This window comes from Clarias gariepinus, chromosome 4 (genome assembly GCF_024256425.1).
Source record: "Clarias gariepinus isolate MV-2021 ecotype Netherlands chromosome 4, CGAR_prim_01v2, whole genome shotgun sequence".
NCBI classification, from domain to species: Eukaryota; Metazoa; Chordata; class Actinopteri; order Siluriformes; family Clariidae; genus Clarias; species Clarias gariepinus.
Window position 1 is genome coordinate 28,234,496 of NC_071103.1, and position 19,149 is coordinate 28,253,644.

General features: G+C 36.8%; 1 protein-coding gene across 1 annotated transcript in view; it reads right to left on the minus strand.

Annotated features, from left to right (window-relative positions):
* LOC128520232 (collagen alpha-6(VI) chain-like) overlaps positions 1-18,932 on the minus strand; it is a 37,600-nt gene extending 18,668 nt beyond the window's left edge. Inside the window, exons 1-10 of the mRNA XM_053494377.1 lie at positions 18,875-18,932; positions 9,958-10,045; positions 6,921-7,505; positions 6,173-6,799; positions 5,430-6,062; positions 4,460-5,020; positions 3,796-4,353; positions 1,881-2,456; positions 531-1,094; positions 74-420 (exon numbers count right to left, since the gene is read on the minus strand). Of these exons, the coding sequence (XP_053350352.1) occupies positions 74-420; positions 531-1,094; positions 1,881-2,456; positions 3,796-4,353; positions 4,460-5,020; positions 5,430-6,062; positions 6,173-6,799; positions 6,921-7,505; positions 9,958-10,033 (4,527 nt within the window). The 5' untranslated portion in view covers positions 10,034-10,045; positions 18,875-18,932. The remainder of the gene's footprint in view (positions 1-73; positions 421-530; positions 1,095-1,880; positions 2,457-3,795; positions 4,354-4,459; positions 5,021-5,429; positions 6,063-6,172; positions 6,800-6,920; positions 7,506-9,957; positions 10,046-18,874) is intronic.
* Positions 18,933-19,149: the final 217 nt, after the last annotated feature.

Genomic DNA, 19,149 nt, shown 5'->3' on the forward strand with positions numbered 1-19,149 from the left:
TTTCCATATATGTTTTATTATGAAAGTCTACATATATCTTAGTTCATGCACTAACAGTGATGGTATTTCTTACTTTAACACCAGCTTTGGATGCTGCAAACTTATTCTGAAAAGAGTGTAGCAGCTGGGTGTTAAAAGCCAGAGCCTGAGTCTTATTATAGTCCATCACTTTCTTTACTGAAGCTTCACTGTAGGGCTCAAAGTTAATGTCGTGCAGTATCTTGCCATCGCTAGCAACCAGGCGGAACCCAATGTTGGTTTGTAGAACAGGCTGCCCGGGTAGACAGCACAAGTTGTTCACAGTGGAGATGTATCTAATAATCTCAGGAAGGTAGGTCCGCAGGCTATACTGGCCACTAAAGAGTGAATGTGAGCTACCACGGGATATATCAAATCCAATACCAATATCTACAGTGCAACCTGTAAAAAAGAAACAAATAATGCATTAATTGGCAATATTTGTTTAATGTAAAGATTTTTCAACCAATAAAGGTTACTCAAATGCCAGCACCTTCTTATTCAGCACTCACCACTTGGGTCATTTTGATTGCAAATGCTATCGACCACCTCCTGTGTTTTAGATTTGAGGCAATCAAAATTGTCCACATAAAACACTCTGTCAGATGATGAAGCAATGTGAAGAATAGGTGTGATTTCACCTATTTTAATCACAAATATTTGAATCCCCTTGGCCCTCAATTGATCAGCTGGGCCCTTAACATCATTATGTAATTCTCCATCAGTGATCAACAACAGGTTCTGTGAAATTCCATCTTGAATGCGGCTCCCACGACTGGCATGGAAGAACTCCTGCACTTGTTTTAGAGCATATCCAATCTTTGTTTCTTCTTTCATTTGCTTAATGGCTTTAATGGCCGTCTTCACATCCATGTCATTTTTATATTCATTCAAGTAAAATTCCTTTTTGTAGTGTGTACTAAACTGGGCTACACCAACTCTAAAGAGGTCTTGTTTGATGCGAAGATTGTCAATAAGGCTAAGCATAAAACTGATCATGGTCTTCCATGACATCTCTTTAATGCTTTTAGACCCGTCAATCAAAATGACCAAATCAGCTGCCTTTTTCTGACACTCTGAAAAACAGTAAAGTTAGACGGAAATCAGAGGTTAGGTAAGATGCTAATAGAATGTGGTACTTTATATGATAGGACATGATAACAAATGGTGAGGTTTGTTTACATGGACCCCATGCAAACTAATAATTGGAATAATAGGCTAATCGGGATAGAACTGCATCATGTCAGGGTCAGAGCAATCTTCTCAATCTGGCCTGTTCAGAATGAATTTTTGATTGGAGTTAGAGGGGTGGTGTAAAACTTTGATAATCCGGTATAATATTATTAGCCATGTAAACACTTTAACTGATCATTTCTCCCTTGTCAGAATAAATATATTTTTTCTGCACAATTGCCCCATGTGAGGGTAACATTGGATGTTTTTCCAGGGAGAATGTTTTTTGCTTTACAGTATTTGGTAAATATTGTAGCGTTTTGCACTGCTACAAAGGAACTTGGAGAGACGAGTGAGCTTCCTTGTTGCCCAATGCAAACGGCTGGGAGTAGTTTATTCAGCACTGCACTGCACTGCACTAAAATTACATAAACAGCACATTCACTAATCACACACAATCAACAAGACACACTCCTAACACACACACACACACACACACACACACAGCCACCGAAGCTACTAACCCAAACACCTTTCCCCAACAGGGTGAACACCTAACAATCCCTCCCGCAAAGCATGATGGTTACTAGTTGAAACCCCGCCCACGCCACAATATGTTAGAACAACTCTCTCCCAATTACCTTTTTATTCAAAATTACAGAGATGATAATTTAATTTTATGAAATTACCTGGTTTTGTGTTGTTGCAGATCACAGTGGAAATGATTTTTTGCAGGATCTTTAAAGCTTTAAAGTCATTAACTTGGAAAACCTTGCTTTTGTTTTTGGTTATGATCTCCAGCTCATCTGTTTTTGCACCGGCCACGCCAATGCCATAAACACTAACACCACGTTTTTTAAGCTCATCAGCAGCTTTGGTTAAATTATGTGAGTCTGTGGCCTCACCATCTGTTATGACAAACAGCATCTGTGGGACACCTTTTGTCCTTCTCCCACCATTGGCTTCACTAAAGTAGTCCAGTGAGTAAAGTAGTGCCATGGCTGTGTATGTGTCTCCACCCTCATGGTTTAGATTGTCTATAGCATCCCGCACTTCTCGTTTACTGTAGTAGCGATTAAGAGGGAATTTGATCTTAGGTGTTTTAGAGTAAAGAATAGTACAAAAACGGACATTATCCTGTCCAACCTGTGTGTTGTTTACCACTGAGTTCATAAAAAACTTCATACTGTCAAAGCCATCTCCAGTAATGCTGCTGGAGTCATCCACTAAGAAGACAACATCTGCTACCTGTGATTTCTGGCAACCTAAAAAAAAGAAACATGTGAAATAGGGATAAATGATGAGTAGAACATTTCAATAAATCCATAAAATACAAGGCAAAACTGTTTAGATATGTGTTTTAATCTTTCCTTACCATACCATATCCGCTTGGATTTTGTATATAGCTATTTATTATACAGAGTACTGTATATCTGAACCTATATGAGCAACAACAAAGAAGGCAAAACTATGGTTTAGGGAAAATTTTGTCCTTTTAATATAGTTAATATAGTTTTGTGTATGTATCTAACTGCCTATTTTAAGCCATTTTAATTCTTCAGTTTCTTTCATTTTACAAGACTGTATGACGACTCAATTAACTCTTCTAAGTTTACCATGGCCTATACACCATTCATCCATAATATTAAAACCCCTGAGAGGTGAATAAATAACATTGTTATTTATATATAAATACATTTACATTTAAGCATTTGGCAGACGCTCTTATCCAGAGCGACTTACATTTTTTTTTTTTTTTTTTATCTCATTATACATCTGAGCAGTTGAGGGTTAAGGGCCTTGCTCAAGGGCCCAACAGTGGCAACTTGGTGGTTGTGGGGTTTGAACCGGGGATCTTCCGAACCGTAGTCCAATGCCTTAACCACTGAGCTACCCCTGCCCTGTAAATAAATTTAAATAAATAACATTATTTTGTATACTGTATATTAAGCAGCAAGTGAACAGTAATTTCCTTAAAATTGTTATGTTGGAAGGAAGGGAAATGGGCAAGTATAATAATCTAGGTGATTTTGACAAGGGCAATGTTGTGATGACCAAATAACTGGGTGAGTGCCTCTCCAAAATCGCACGTCTTGTGGAATGTTCCCAGAATGCTGTGGTTAGTGTCTACCCAAAGTGGATGCTGGAAAACCTTAGATATTGACATTTATGTGGATGTTTGGATTTATGATACTTTGATATATATCACCTACATAGAAATTGTTGCAGACCACCCAAACTGCAAAAACTGTTTAGGAATGGTTTGATGAGCATGACAAAGAGTTCAGGTTGAAGATGTTGTATAACTACACAAAGGGTGGTTTTAATGTTTAAGGCTGGTGGTTTCAATGTTAAGGCTAATGAGTGTACATTTTCCCACAATGTCAAAAAAAAGTTCTATCTAGGACACTATTTCTGTATGTTATTCTATAATTGCTAAAATGTTTTTTTTTTTTTATGTCAAAGAACTGTTGAAACACCCTTTCCCCCTAGTTAATAAGCTGTTAAATAATTGCACAAATTAAGTAGCAGTTATGACATTAAGTTAATTAATCGTGTGTCATTAGCATGTTGCTAAATTGCTATGTAAAAAGTATGGTTCACCATCATCAGAAGTGCAGATCTTAAGCAAGACATCTTTATATAAGGAGTCCAATGCATCAAAATTTCTTTCCAGATAAACTTTGTCCTGAGTTCCGCTGATCTCTCGCAGTTGTGTGCTGTTGGCATTACGTACTCCTATGGAGTATATTGTAATGCCTTTGTCTCTGAGGGTTTGTGCAGGCTGAGCAACAGCATCCTGAGATTCACCATCCGTGATCACAATGAGAATCTGTGGAGTGCTGGGACGACCCCCTTGATGTGGATCAAAGTACTCTGTCACAAATCGAAGTGCATTGCCAGTCATAGTCCTACCAACCCGTTGCTTCATATCATCAATAGTCTGCTGCATTTCATGTTTGTTGGAAAATGTGTTAAGGGAAAATTCAGCGTGCAAATCTGAGCTAAATTGCACAACTCCGAACTGTACACTATCCTTGCCGATTACAGACTTCGAAATTATAGTATTCATGAATTTCTTCATCTTTGAGAAGTCCTCAGACTCAAAGCTCCCTGAACCATCAATCAAAAAGATGACATCTGCCAACATGTTCTTGCAGGCTACGAAAAAGGGAAATACTTAAGAGTCAATGCATCTATTTAATATCAGAATTTATTATGTATGTTTTTATTCAACTTTAATTACATGTACATTTGCCACTCTTACCCTCATCTGAACAAATATCAGTAACAATTTCATTCTTGAGGGGTTTCAGTGCATCAAAGTTGGTGACGAAGTACATCCTCTTTGGATCAGCTGCTATCTCAAGGAGCTCTGGTTGATTTGCGTCTTTCACTCCAATGGTGTAGATGGTCACCCCCTGTGCTCTCAGCTTTGCTGCTGGCTCTTTCACTTTATCCTGGGACTTTCCATCAGAAATGAAAATAAGAATCTCTTGAACTTTAGCACCACGAGTCTTTTCAGCCTCCTTAAAAAGGTTGATCATGAAGGACAGAGCATCTCCTGTCTTTGTGCCTCCACCTATCTGCTGAATGCTGTCCACAGCCCTTTTAAGAGAGGCTCTGTCATTATATTCATCCAGTCGAAACTCTAGTGTGGTGTTACTGGCAAATTTCACTACCCCTACACGGACCTGTTTTGGTCCAATACTAAACATGAGCAAAAACTCAAGAATGAACTTTTTCATGTCCTGAAAGTCTGATGGATAAATACTTCCGGAATGATCAATTAGGAAATAGATGTCTGCTTCTTCTGTCTGGACACATCCTAAAAAATTAAATATGTTTAATGCAATGTACAAAATTAATTAATTACATAGTTATCCATACAAACAAACAAACAAATAAATATTTGCAGGAGAAAAGCTCAGAATGCAACCTAAAACATGCAAAAGTGATTTTCTAATTGATACAACTTGATTTTATGACACGTATCTTTAGTTGTTAAAATGTTAGATTTGGAACATTATTCTATTTATTTACCTAATGTGACATTGTGACAAAGACTAGCCATACAAGCACAACCTTACTTTAAGCATCCATATTTTCCTAAGATGAAGCACTGGAATGTGTTTAGGTAAAAAACATTGTAAACAGTATCTGAGCTTTTTGAGTTCTGAGTAAAGTGGTTTGCACAAGCTGTTATGATTTTATCAGGTGAATGTGTAATGTCTTACCTTGCTTTAAAGTGTATCTAACAGTTCTGTCAACCGCTGAAAGAACAAGATTTCTACACATAGTCTTCCTTAGAATTCTTTCTTCTCCCTTAAGCTTATAAAAGCTTTCCACACTGAAAACAAACCTCGCAGGAGGATAAGATGCAATCTCTTTCAGCCGCTCTGCATTATTTTCATTTTTCATGACTCCCAAGGCATAGACCTGAACTCCACTTCGCCGTAGCTCTGTTGCTTGTTTTGTGACATTATCCAGCGAGTCCCCCTCAGTTATGACCACAGCAATCTGCTGCACTCCTACATCACGTCGGCTACCCATTTCATTGGTGAAGAGTTTATCTTTTGCAAACTTTAGCACCTTGCTAGTTTTGGATTCCCCACCCTTAAAGGGTAAAAGTTTAATGTACTGCAGGATGTCGTCTTTGTTATCAAAAGTGTTTAGGTAAAAGTCAGCTGTGGGTGTGTCACTGTATGAAACCATTCCAACCCGCACTCTATCAGAACTTATCTCCAAGCCATTAATCATGCGGTAAAGAAAGTTCCGGATAAAATCCAGATTAAAGTTTGAAATAGCAATGCTGTCTGACACGTCCATAATAAAGACTATATCTGCCACCACCGGAGCTGACCTGCAATCTGTGATGCAAACAAAGAAACATGTTTATACTGTTCAAAAAAAAGGAAACACTTAGTCTTTCAACTCATTCAATGATTCAATTCATTTCTGAAAATAAAGACAATCTGACCTCCAGTTACGTTGATAATTTCTTTTGTATCTTTTGTTTCGATGATAGTCTTCACATCTTGTGTTAATTCTGTGGCATCTTTGGTTCTTGCATTATGTACAATAGGAATGCCCTGTAACCTAGGCACTTGTGCAGGAAAAATATCTAAACCAGGTGTTCCAGGTAGACCAGGTGAACCGAGCAGGATTTGTTCTTTGCTGAAGTCAACATTGACAACAGTCACTTCCTCATCCTTTAATGCACGGAGTGCTCTGTGTATATCATCATTTGATTCTCCTTCGCTCACGATCAGCAGATACTGCTTATTTCCCTCTGCAATTCGACTGCCTGCTTCAGGGGTGAGAAGGTGGGTGCGCACATAATCCAACGCCTTTCCAAGTTTGCGCTGTCCAGTGACTCTGAGTTGAAATTTTTGAATAAGTGCAAGTGCTTCACTTTTACTTTTGTAAGCATCAAAACTAAAATCCAGTGAAACATTTTCGCTAAACTGAGCCAAAGCCATCTGATTCGATGTACTCCCCACGTTAAGTTGATTGGCTAGGCGATTGAGAAACTGTGACACCTTTTGGGTCTGTTCAACTGAGCTGTCCACCAACACAAGCACATCTTTAAACTTTGGAGCTAAAGCTGAAAGCAATAACAGTATAAAAGAAAAAGAACTGGTTTCAGTAGTGGTTTACTACAATATTATTATGTATTATTAAAGTTGATGATGAATGAGGTTTATTTCTAATTGGTGAAACATTACCTTGCTGTTGGGCCTCCATAAAAATACACACTTTGTCTGCTGTGGTGCTTGTGGCTTTTACCAGCTCCTCATAGTCTTTAAAACTCAGTACAAAACGCTGATATGGTTTGTTAGCAATGGACTCTAGCTCTGTAATGCTATCTTTACCAACCCCAATGGTGAAGATTAACACCCCCTTTCTCCGTAGCTCCGTGGCTGGACTCTTCATCTCATCAACAGAGCCACCATCTGTGATCACCACAGCAATCTGTGGCACACTCTGACTGATTCGACTAGCACTTGAATTTGTAAAGTAATTGTCTCCGATAAATTGGAGAGCTTTACCAGTTTCAGTGCCTCCTTTTAGGTAGGTAAGTTTGTTAACCTTCTCCAGCAGGTCATTTTTGTCTGCATACTGCCCCAATTGGACCTCATGTTGGGGGTTATTACTGAACTGTACGATTCCTACTTTGACTTTAGTAGGTGTGACATCAAGAGCCACTAGGAAATCGTGTAGAAACTTCTTCACCCTCAGGAAGTCTGCATCACCAATACTACTAGAGCCATCAACAAGGAACACAATGTCAGCTAAATTAGCCTTGCATCCTGAAAATAAAAACACAAAAATATAACACAATTTTTTTTAATAAAACAATTTTATAATATAATTAGTTAAACAGAAATATAAACTTATCAAAAGACAACTACAGTACACTTTTCTTTTGTGGCTGTGTTGATTCTTACGGGACAAAGCTGGATATACCCTGGGGAAATGCTCATCATAAGTACAAGTACACACATGGGGAATGCTAATCAACCTACAGTAACATATTATTAGACTTTGATGAAGAAACTCACCAAGCATGGCTAGAACATGCACACTACTTGGACTGTCTGTCTAACTGAGGACTGTCTGTCAATATTTAAAGCCCTAACCCTGAAGGTAACAGTTCTTACTTCTAAGCCACTATGCTGACAGAAGGTGATGCTTCATTGCCTATTTGTTGTGTAAATATATAGTGACTTTGAAAAGTATTTAATTCTTTGTACTATAGGTTCAGAATATACATATCAGTCATAACATTATTCCTACCTGCCTAATACTGAGTAGGTCCCCCTTTTGCCATCATAACAGTGATGCACTGTACCCTAAACCATTCTCAGAAAATTTTCTGTCTGCACGTCTGTCAAGCCAGATTTTGTCACAGCATTACACAAAACTGGCTGGACAATATTTAATAAAAGTTTAGCAGTTATTTTGCAAATATACTGTATCTTACAAAACAAATGGCACAGATATTTGCCTGAAGTTAAACCTATGCCATGAATGAAATCAAAATAGTGAATAGAATAAAGTTACAGTATGTGCAGATAATGTCACTAGTGTACTAGAGATGGGCATGGCAATCAACACAATAGTTTACTGTGTATAGACAAAGTATGTAGAAGACACAGAAATGATGCTTATGTACCTACAAGCTGCCAAATGCGCAACACAGCATGACTCACTTTAAAGAATAGGAAACTGAACCTTCTAATATAAATGGACAAATAAAAAGTAGTAATATGAACCGCCACTTTGAGATAAAACACTGGTTGTTGGTGTAAACAGAGCTGCAGCAGTCTAAGGTGAGGGCATGTGAAATACCCGAACTGACAGTCCAGTGCTATGCACTAAAATGCCCCAACACCAGAATTTTATTATGCAAAACTTTTTGGACAGAATTTAATAAAACCTTTGCAGTTCTTTTACATATCTTTTTAAAATTTAACCTGCTCCATAAATGAAATCAAAATGTTGATTAAAAGCGATGTGTCGGATTTAATAGTCTACTTTATAATGAGCTTCTAATAAGCTACTTGGTCAATGTAAACAAACACCTGTACCAATAGATATTTATTAGAAATTTTATATTTTTACTGGGATTACTTAATATTTCCACCACTGAAATAACAATGCTGGAGTGGTATAAGTGAATTTTAATGCGCTGAAGTCGTTCTAAGACAAAACTTTATCTGAACTTTATTAAAACACTCTCCGAAATATTGACCAAACAGTGATTCCCACTTTGGGTCTTTGTGCATCGAGTTTGCATGTTTTTCTCATGCTTGTTGGGTTTCCTCCAGGTACTCCAGTTTCCTCTCATAGTCCAAAAACATCTAGATTAGACTAACTGATGTTTCCTAATTGCCTGTGGTGTGTGTGAATGACAATCAAGCATCAAGCTGGCAACCTGACTCCTTAACCAACTGCCACAGAAATGTCAGAAAGACAGAAACTGCCACAGAAATACATTTTGATCTTTCAGTTGTATTGTCATCATTGAACAGTGCTCAAATTATTAGACAGAGTACACATTACAATTATCTAAATGTAGGACCTATGTGCCAAATAGCTTATGTTTGGAACCCTACAGTATATAATTTCAGTTTGGCTTTAAATACTAAAAAGACGTCACCACCTTTGTGATCGTTTTGCTAAACACTGCTTATTTAAAACAAATCTTCGATTTAGACAATTGTATCACCAAATGGTTCTGGCCTTGACTGGCGTTGGCAACTGTTTCTCTGGGGACTTGACAGTTTGATAGTTCATGACTGGAACTTCTTACAAGTCTACCTGGGTCTTCAATAACTACCTGGACTCCATATTAACATCAATTAACATCAGCTATTATAGCTGAACTGCCTCCCACCCTACACACTGTATAAATGCAGATCATTTACTGCTTTCTGTTGCATCCAAATGAGGATGGGTTCCCTGTTGAGTCTGGTTCCTCTCAAGGTTTCTTCCTATTACCATCTCAGGGAGTTTTTCCTTGCCACTGTCGCCCTCGGCTTGCTCACCAGGGACAAACTGACCATTTTGATTCATACAAATTCACATTTCATACAAACTTAAATAATTCTTTTGACTGTGTAAAGCTGCTTTGCGGCAATGAAAATTGCTAAAAGCGCTATACAAATAAAATTGAATTGAATTGAATTGAATATGCCCAAAACATTGTATAAATACTGTATTACACATTAATAAAACTTGAAAACCATGTGAACTTACCTGTTATTTGTGCATTGGTCACTAGGAAACCTGATGCTAAAATAAAGACCAGGAGCAGTCCTTTTATGGTTCCCATGGCCCCAGTGATCTAATGAAATTTTTTTAAATAATAACAAATATATTTATATAATTTACACATTTTATAAAGATATAAAACATAATTAACGCTGAATGTCTGTCAAGCTGGAGGTGCTAACATTAATGACATTTAAGACAGTGTGAGGGTAAACACCTTTCAGAAAGCCATAAAAAAGCAAGCTCTTAAACAAACTAAGCAAATTATAACCATATAATGTCAAATATTTTACTGCATATTTGAAACTGGGTCACATTTTGCTACAGTATGTTCTTTGAAAATAATTTTGGAGATGATTTTTAATGGAGTCCTGACAAGCACTAGAGCACAAGTCACTCATTAAGTACTCTCGGTGGGTGTGGGGGGTGATTGGAGGGGGTGGGGATAACTGGAGAAACAGAAACGTCTTAAGTCGTCGTTTAAAGATTTCCAGAGACTCAACTGTATGGATATCTAGAGGAAGTTTATTCCACCACCTCAATGCATGTCTTCCTCTATTTCTATAGTGCAGTGCGGGGTGTGATTAGAGCTTAGAGGTAAGTGGGTGGCCATTTTTAGCTTTGCAGGCAAGCATCAGGGTTTGGAATTTGATACAAGCAGCTACAGCAAGCAGGGAGTAGAGAAGTGTGGTGTGGTGTGGGAGAACTATCGATATAACTAGATTTCTATGATAAATTCAGGATTCTGAATTTTTGACAAAGGTCCAAAAACATTCATGTGTGTCTATTTAAGCCTTAGGAAGACATGGGATTATTAGATAGCGCCAGGTAGAGAGCAGGTGGCACTGGTACAGTATTAGAGCCAGGAGAAGACAAAGGCAAATACCAAGGCAAAGACAAACATCAACATAACAAGCATGTATTAGAGAAAGAGAGAGCAGCATGCCCTCAAACAAAAGCAAAAGATAAACCTGAATAGAAAAATAAAACATGATAAAATAAGTTAAAAGATACAAAATATGTGAGAAAACGGCTTTTTCTTACAAAGCCCCAAAGGTATAGCCTTCCAATTAATATTCGGGACTCAGACACAGTCTCAGTGTTTCAGTCTAGACTAAAAACCTATTTATTTACCAAAGCATTATTGTAAATAGATTTGCCTCAGGTAAAGAAGCAGATTTGTGGAACTCAAGGACGTAGAGTATTATGGCGAACTGGTATGTTTAGATGCGGTCTTCCCCAATCTCATTGATCTCTCAGGTTTGTTAATGGTGTAGTTTAATCCAATTCAATATTTTTTTTTATTTGTATAGCGCTTTTAACAACTGACATTATCACAAAGCAGCTTTACACATTCAAAAGAATTATTTAAGTTTGTATGTACAGTAATTGTCTGGTTTCAAAGCCCGAAATTTTTGCCTAATATTTATGATTTTGTAATTGAAAAATTTATGGAGTCCTTACTACTGTATGTTGTTGTGGAGATTTATGCAGTGGTCTTGTTTCTAGTTAATTTAGCTATGTTATTAAATAAAAATCTTAAAATAATTTAGCTATTTTCTATGAGTGGAGAGATACAATGATCTAGCAGCACTGAGAGCGTTTTTGTTGTTTAGGACGCTCTCCTTCCATGCTACAGTATTTGGAATACTAACAAGTTAGTTTGACGCTATTTGCGTTCAAATTTTTGAGCGGTTTGTTTTAAAGTGCGTGTGTAGTCATTATATCAGGGAGCAAGTTTTTTTTTATTTTATCTCTAATCATTTTCCTTTTAAATGGACCTACATTATCTAAGATATAAATGTTGACTCTAAATATTTAGTTGCCTGATTGTATGGAGCCCTGCAAGTCACCTAGAGGAGAATTTTTTTTCTCTCTCCTCTAGGTGACTTCCAGGGCTCCAGGGCTCCATAGAAATTTGAGTATGGCCCTGGAGGTCTATGATTGATAATTAGTGGGATTGACTAAGCTAAATTTATATTTGTAGCTACACTTGGTATATTACTATAGAGAATTTCAAATGCATTAAATTTAAGTCTGTATTTCTGTATTATAGACAGATTATCATTATAAATAACTGCGATGGCTCCTCCTCTACCAGTTAGCCGAGGCTGGTGTACTGTATGTAGCTGTATCCAGGAGGCTTTATTTAAAGCTACATACACATTCTTTTTAATTCAGGTTTCTGTTGAATGTAATATATATAACTCCTGATCTGTGATAGTTTTATTAATAATAACTGCTTTAGATGCGAGAGATCTAATATTTAAAATTCCTAGCTTCAGATCAGAGGTGCTGGCTGTGTATTCATTTTTGAATTTTTAGTCTCTATATTAATTAAATTACTAAAACAGACTTTGAGTCTTCGCCTGGTTTAGCCTGTTTGTCTGCTCCGTGGTCTGGGCTTAGGTGGTCACCGATTAACTAGGCCTTTTCTGAGACTATGAGCTAGCAAGTAATGAGAGCAGCACCTTCCCGAGTGGGATGACTGTGACTGGTTGCTGTACATCCCAGGGATCTGTCATGTCTCGGTTTCCTTCGAGCTCTCCCTTTCAGATATGCTGTCATAGTTAGTCCAGTCGGAGTCCCTGCTTGCACTCTGCTCTACAAATACATATACTGTACATGTATACATTACACTATAAATTGTTACTGTGACCATACTGTACCTAACTGTTCCTAACTGTTCCTATTTTTCTTTCTTTCTCTCTCTATCTCCCCTCTTGTCTCTCTGTCGAGCTACACATGCCGCTCCTGAGCTGTCAGTGATCTAAACCCCTCTGTTGCACTATACTGTACAAATAAAATTTAATTGAGTTGAATTGAAAACAGAAAAGAGTTAATTTCAGTTTCCAAACCACTGTCTCAAGGAGATGGAAGACCTTTGTGTTTTGAGTTTTTTTCCCCCAGTTTATTTCAGTTCCCTTTTAAGTTCTTAATTAATAAACCCACAGGAATAGGAAAGTCTTACCGAAAGTGCACAACCACTCTCACACTCACATTTCATTGACCCCCTCTGAAGCCCTGCACCAGGGCTCTTACATTCTGTGTTACAATACATCTTATGATGCGGCGATCAAACCCATTCCATGTGACAATACGATCTTTTAATGGTATAAAACATTATATAAATCACTTTGCAGCTACTCCACTCCACAATCTAAAGAAAAAAGATATATAGTGCTCCTAACATTGTCACTGGAATGTTTTTCTGGAATGTTGCTTAAAACACCATAAATTGGAAAAGAAGCATTCTTTGTCAGGATTATAAAACATTATCAACTTTCTGTAGACCATTTATTATAATTTATTTTCTGTGTATTTTCATACATCTTCAATTTCAATACTCTTCTTTTGTTGTTAAATGAAAGTTCTCTTATTGCATTGATTGTATTCATAATTTGGCTTGAAATTGCTGAAAAGAAGCTACTCACAGTGAGTAGCTTCTTATTTCTTAAACAACCTTGTCAGAAAGATGTTTCCCCTGATTATGGAGTCCCCTGAGTCCATGTTTGGACGTCACTTAAATGCTTGGTGGAGCTGCATTATTAAAACTGGCAGGAGAAATGACAACTATGTTAAATAGTGAACATAAGAGCATTTTTATGCACAATGCTCCAAGACTTTATACAATTGGGGAAAGATGTGGCCCTGAAAAAATCACTTGTAGGTACAGTAGAGGTTTAATCTGCTAGGGAGCATAAAATTTTTACTTTGGAGCAATGGAAATGAGGCAATGTTCAAATACATAGTGGCCACTGTACAAGCCTCTGCATTTATTATCTTTGGTTGTTTTAGGTGGTCCGGTCTAGACTCAGTCTTGTGGAAATGAAATAAAAAGTCAGCTGACTGCCTCAATGTATGAAATGAAAAGGTTCTTTTGAGCATATGCCAGACAACAATGACAAAATTCATTAGGCTCAAACTGTAAAGAGTGAGTCTAGAAACATGAAGGATCATTCTCACACATACAGTAAGAGAGTCCCGATCTTAACCCCCTGATGACTGGGTTAGGGTTAGGGTTAACCCCCTGATGACTGACCCATGACTGGCTTCATGAAATGGCTTTTATCAATACAAGATCTGAGCAATAAATAAATAAAGTCTGTACAGAAACAAATGTAGATGCTGTTTTACTGAAAACCCTCAACATTTTAAATCCAGCTGCAAGGCAAGATGAGGTGCAGAACACTACAAGAGGAAGTGTGAGCTAAACAGCTGTAAATCAACAGGATGTTCGGAATAATGACAATGAGCTTTAATTAGATGCATAAAGCCACATGTTACATGCGCTTTGGGGAAAAAAAAAAAACATAATACCAAACAACAAAAAAACATGGCGGCACATCTGATCCAAAACTCAGTGGAAAAAAGTGTGAGTAGCTTATACATCAGAGACTTCCCGGACAGTCCTGCCTTTGAGCTTTTAAATCCTTTCTTACTAAAGAACATGTAATGGGTTTCTGTACTTTACGAACTGCCATAATTTTGTAAAAAGCTAGGACAAACAAAAACATCCAGAAAATTTGGTGGAAAAGGTAAGCATCCTTTGCCACAGCAATGGCCACTGTCTAGGATCTACAGGAAGCAGAGAAGGTTGTCAAAACCACATAAGATGAGACACTGTCCTCCTGCCAGCACTGACAAAGAAGCTTATCATAACCCACAAAAAGTTTTTGGCAGTTATCTTTTAAAAATACACCCTAAAAAATGCTGGGTTAAAAACAACCCAATCTGGGTTGTTTTTAACCCAGCTGCTGGGTAACTATTGGACTAACTAAATGCTGGGTTAATTTAACCCAGCAAAATGGGTTATTTTTTTAACCCAGCAAAATGGGTTAAATATTCAACCCAAATGCTGGGTCATATTTAACTATAATGCTGGGTTAATTCTACCACATAAATTGGTTAAATGTTCTACCCAGATGTTGGTTCATTTTAACTGGAATGTTGAGTTAATTCTACCTCACAAATAGGTTATTATTATTTACAGTGGTTAAATAGGTTATTATTATGTTTTACAGTGAATCTGTAAAAAAAAAAAAAAAAAAAAAAAAACTACCCACATCTATTAAACAGTTAAATTACTTTGATATACTGGTTTATTACAAAAAAAAAACTTAAAGGTTTTGCAAACCATACATATATGCAATAAACAACATCCTATTAAATGTTCATAGAAAAAACTTTATTTTTTAAAAGCACAAGAACAGATAATCAACAGTGACATCATTACTATACTATTACTCATAAGGGCAGAATGGAGTAATAACACAAATAGGCTAAGGCAGCTTCTACAGAGCAGAATCTCTCTGTGACATTAGATATCTTTTCTGCAGAACAAAACTATCCAGCCCTGGTTCTGTTTTAACATACAAACACTGTCTATGACTTTTCAAGTAGGCCTTGCTATTTCATAGCAACATTACAAAAAGTCCTATACAGGTGCACACTACTTTAAATAGTTAATGTCAAAAATATAAAATGCCTTGAAGCACACATCAACCGCCCCAAGTAGTGTGCATTGCTCCAAAGCCTGTCCCACCAGAATGACGAATGCCTGACTCTCCCAACGTCAGGATGTGGGGGTACGGCCTTGACACTTCAGCCTGCTGGAGGTATTCCAACATGTTGGTGCCAACCTTAGAAAGAAATGAAAGAAAGTTAAAAATTTGTTGAATAACAAAGATTAAACTGAATAAGACTATCAATTTAATGTGTAATAGGATTTATACTAAATAAAAAAATGACAAAGCTAGGGTATAGGTAACATGAAACAAAAACATGGAGACAGCTACTACCCAAATTAAATAAGCAAAATAAGCATGGCTTTTGGGATAAAGCTCAAATATATATATATATATATATATATATATATATATATATATATATATATATGAGCTTTATCAGACTAGTTGATCTTGTGGTCTGCGTTGATTTTAAGCTAATTACAGAGGAGATGCATTGTCATAGCTGGTGTCATACTGGCACATTATATTCACCCAAATATTAATACTTCCATCTAGTAGTTATCTGTACAGCTGACTGATAGTTAATTTAGTCTGAGTCACAAGCAACTTTGGTTAAAGAGGGCTACCTGGTTAGCTTACATGCAGCAGTCATATTTACATACTACTTGCTAAAGGGGGAAAGGTGTAAAATATTGTTATAACTCGGGAGAAACGCGGGCGAATTTTGACCGCGGAGTAAATTACTAACTAGTGAAAAACGGGAGGGTTAGCAGGTGTGTATATTTGTGAGAGGGTCAGTGTTTTGTAACACCTCAGCATTTTATTGTCTCAAGCAGTGAGATTAAATAAGTTCTAATGTTAATGTGGTTGCCTAACTAACTAAATGCTAGCGTCATGCTAATACTACAGTTAACAGTTTCGTCACCCTGCAAACATTCTACAGAGAAAGATAAAAAGCTCAGACATCTTATCCGTTTCTTTCACACACAGGTGGGGTTCTTTGGCTAACTATAGCAGCTAAATTATCTTACCTCAGACCAGCCTGAAAGTTTAAGTGTAACCTTAACACGGTAACAGTAATAAATCTCACATATAGAAATAATTTTTCAGTCATATGTGACTTAGGTGAGTGAACATGTGAATACAGACCTTGTATTTAACGTCATTTTCCCTTAAATGAACCGTCATCAGCGGTGTGGGAGCTGAAGAGAGACACGAAGCTCTGACTGACAGCCGCTGAATCCACCGGTGAACTTTGGGGGAGGGGCCACCAAACTTCAACCCAGCAGCTGGGTTACACAAAAACTACCCAACTCTCTGTAAATAACCCAGAAAAATGACCCAACAGAGGAAACCCAGCGTTTGGGTAGAAAAAACAACCCAGCGTTTTTTAGAGTGTAGACTTAATATGCAATGGGCAGCTCAAATGCTGTCTAGTAATGATAAAGCTAACATTTTTTGCTGCTAGCATTTTTTTTTTTTGCTCCTAACATTGTCACTGTTATTGCACCTAGCATTGCCACTAACATTAGCAATGGCACTATTATTGCCATTAACATTGCTGGTTAAGTAGAGAAGTACACAAATGTATACAGCGACTCTCTAGCCCATGGAAAACGAAGGCAGTTCTTAGAAAGTTTGATATGGAACTTTCATCACTGAATTTTTTTTTTTTATTAATCAGTGTCTTCCAAATTGTGAACCAAATTCCCATGAAATATTTCTGATTATGTATTTACATTTAAAAAGTAACCAGAAGTAATAAATAGAGCAATAGAATTTAAAGAAGATGATATTCACAGAATTGTGATTAGCACACAAAAATTGTGATTTTTTATTTTTTATCTATGAAACTTCAATATAGCATTTCATGAGTCAGATTCCCACTTTCTGCTACCCCCTGTAAAACCAAATAAAAGTTCTAAAGAAGTTCATAATTATGCCTATATTTATCAGTGTAGAAAATGTATAATGCGGAAAGGGAGAAAAAGAGAGAAAGAGATTAGTAAGAATGCTTTTGTTGTAACATTACTACTGCAGAGTTCATGGATAAAGTTTACTTACTGTTCATGATAACATGCTTTGTAGCATTCAGTTTCTGTACTACTGTACATCGATTGCTATTGCCACCACTACCACCATACCAGAAGTGTGAGCATGCACAAATATTTCAATCTCATTCTACTTATAAGAGCAATAGTTTGCATTTTGTTTTGCAATGGCACTCACCAAAAAATAAATAAAAATAGAAAGAACAAAGAACTAAATAAAACTAGTTATGTGAATTTTGGTCCTGTTTAGCAAATATAAACATTTGGCTCAACTTAAAAGAAAAAAAAAAAGCAATGATAAACCATTTTGTGACTGGTGTTTAATTTTAGCTATGGCTGATCGTATTAGATTGTACAAAAAATTGAACAGTGTTTTATAGATGTGAAGAATTGTGCTTGCTGTATCACTGCTTCATTAAGATGATTAACCTACATTTTGATAACTAATTACATTTAATACACTCACCACAAATTAACCGCCAGAGTGTTAGTTAACAACATGCAGTATTATAGCTGGATGCAAACTCTGGGGATTTTTGGGAGGAACCCAGAGTACCTGAATGAAACCCACCAAGCATGAGGAAAACTTGCAAACTCCAGGCACACAGACCCGAGGCAGAAATCTAATTATTGACCCAGGCAGTGCAAGACAAGAGTACTATGCACTATGCCACAGTGATGCCTACGCCAAAGTTACTAGAATAAAATGTAAATGTCAATGCATATGCCAGTGAAAATCAAATGCTTTTTTTTAATGTATATGTGGTTCCATCAAATAAACATCTTTTGAGCTTAAATGCAACTTTATACATTTAAAAAATAATTTAACGTACATTCTCTACAACATAAAGGGTCAATTGTGTGCCTTAGCCCTTAAATGGGTGAAGAACCATGTTTGCTAACTTCCAAGCACCTCAAAAAAACTAAAGAAAATGAAAATAAGTACTGTTGTATTTTTGCAGATTTTTATGTACCCTTATCTTTATATGTGTTCTTATATCTACTTCTTGGTAAAAGTATTACCATAGATGGGCAAAGAGCCACAACTGGTAATGTCATGATTTTATTATTATTATTTTTTTAATTAATCACAAACATGAAATGCACATTTAAAGTACAGATAGTCACACCCATGATACAAGAAGAAGTAAAGTTTGACCATTTATTTTTGAATCAATACACATCACACATCCAATACACACATGCACTATACACTAAACACGGCCAACAGTATGCTTTACTTGAATTAAAATTCAATTTATGAAAACCAGCATAGCATGCCTAACCTACAGTATACCGCACCTACAGTACACGCTCCTACTTCTCCCTTTAACATGACCTGAAGAATAAATCTGAAAGCTCCTTTTAGAAGCTGCTCACCTTAAAAGATTGATGTAGATATCATTGAAGCAAAGTCATCAGCTATGTGATTTTCAAAATCAGAAGTTGAAGTGTAGTGCATGCTTTATATATTGAGTTCTAGTTCATCAATGTGAAGCAGACGTCTAAAGAAAACTTGAGCCACGACCCCACCCCCTCACACTTCTACACCATCACCACAAGATGAGGTTTCACACACAACTTCAAGTTGTTTTTTACTTGGACTAACCATGTTCAAAAATAGCAATGGTGGGATGTTTCTGGGTGACCTGAAT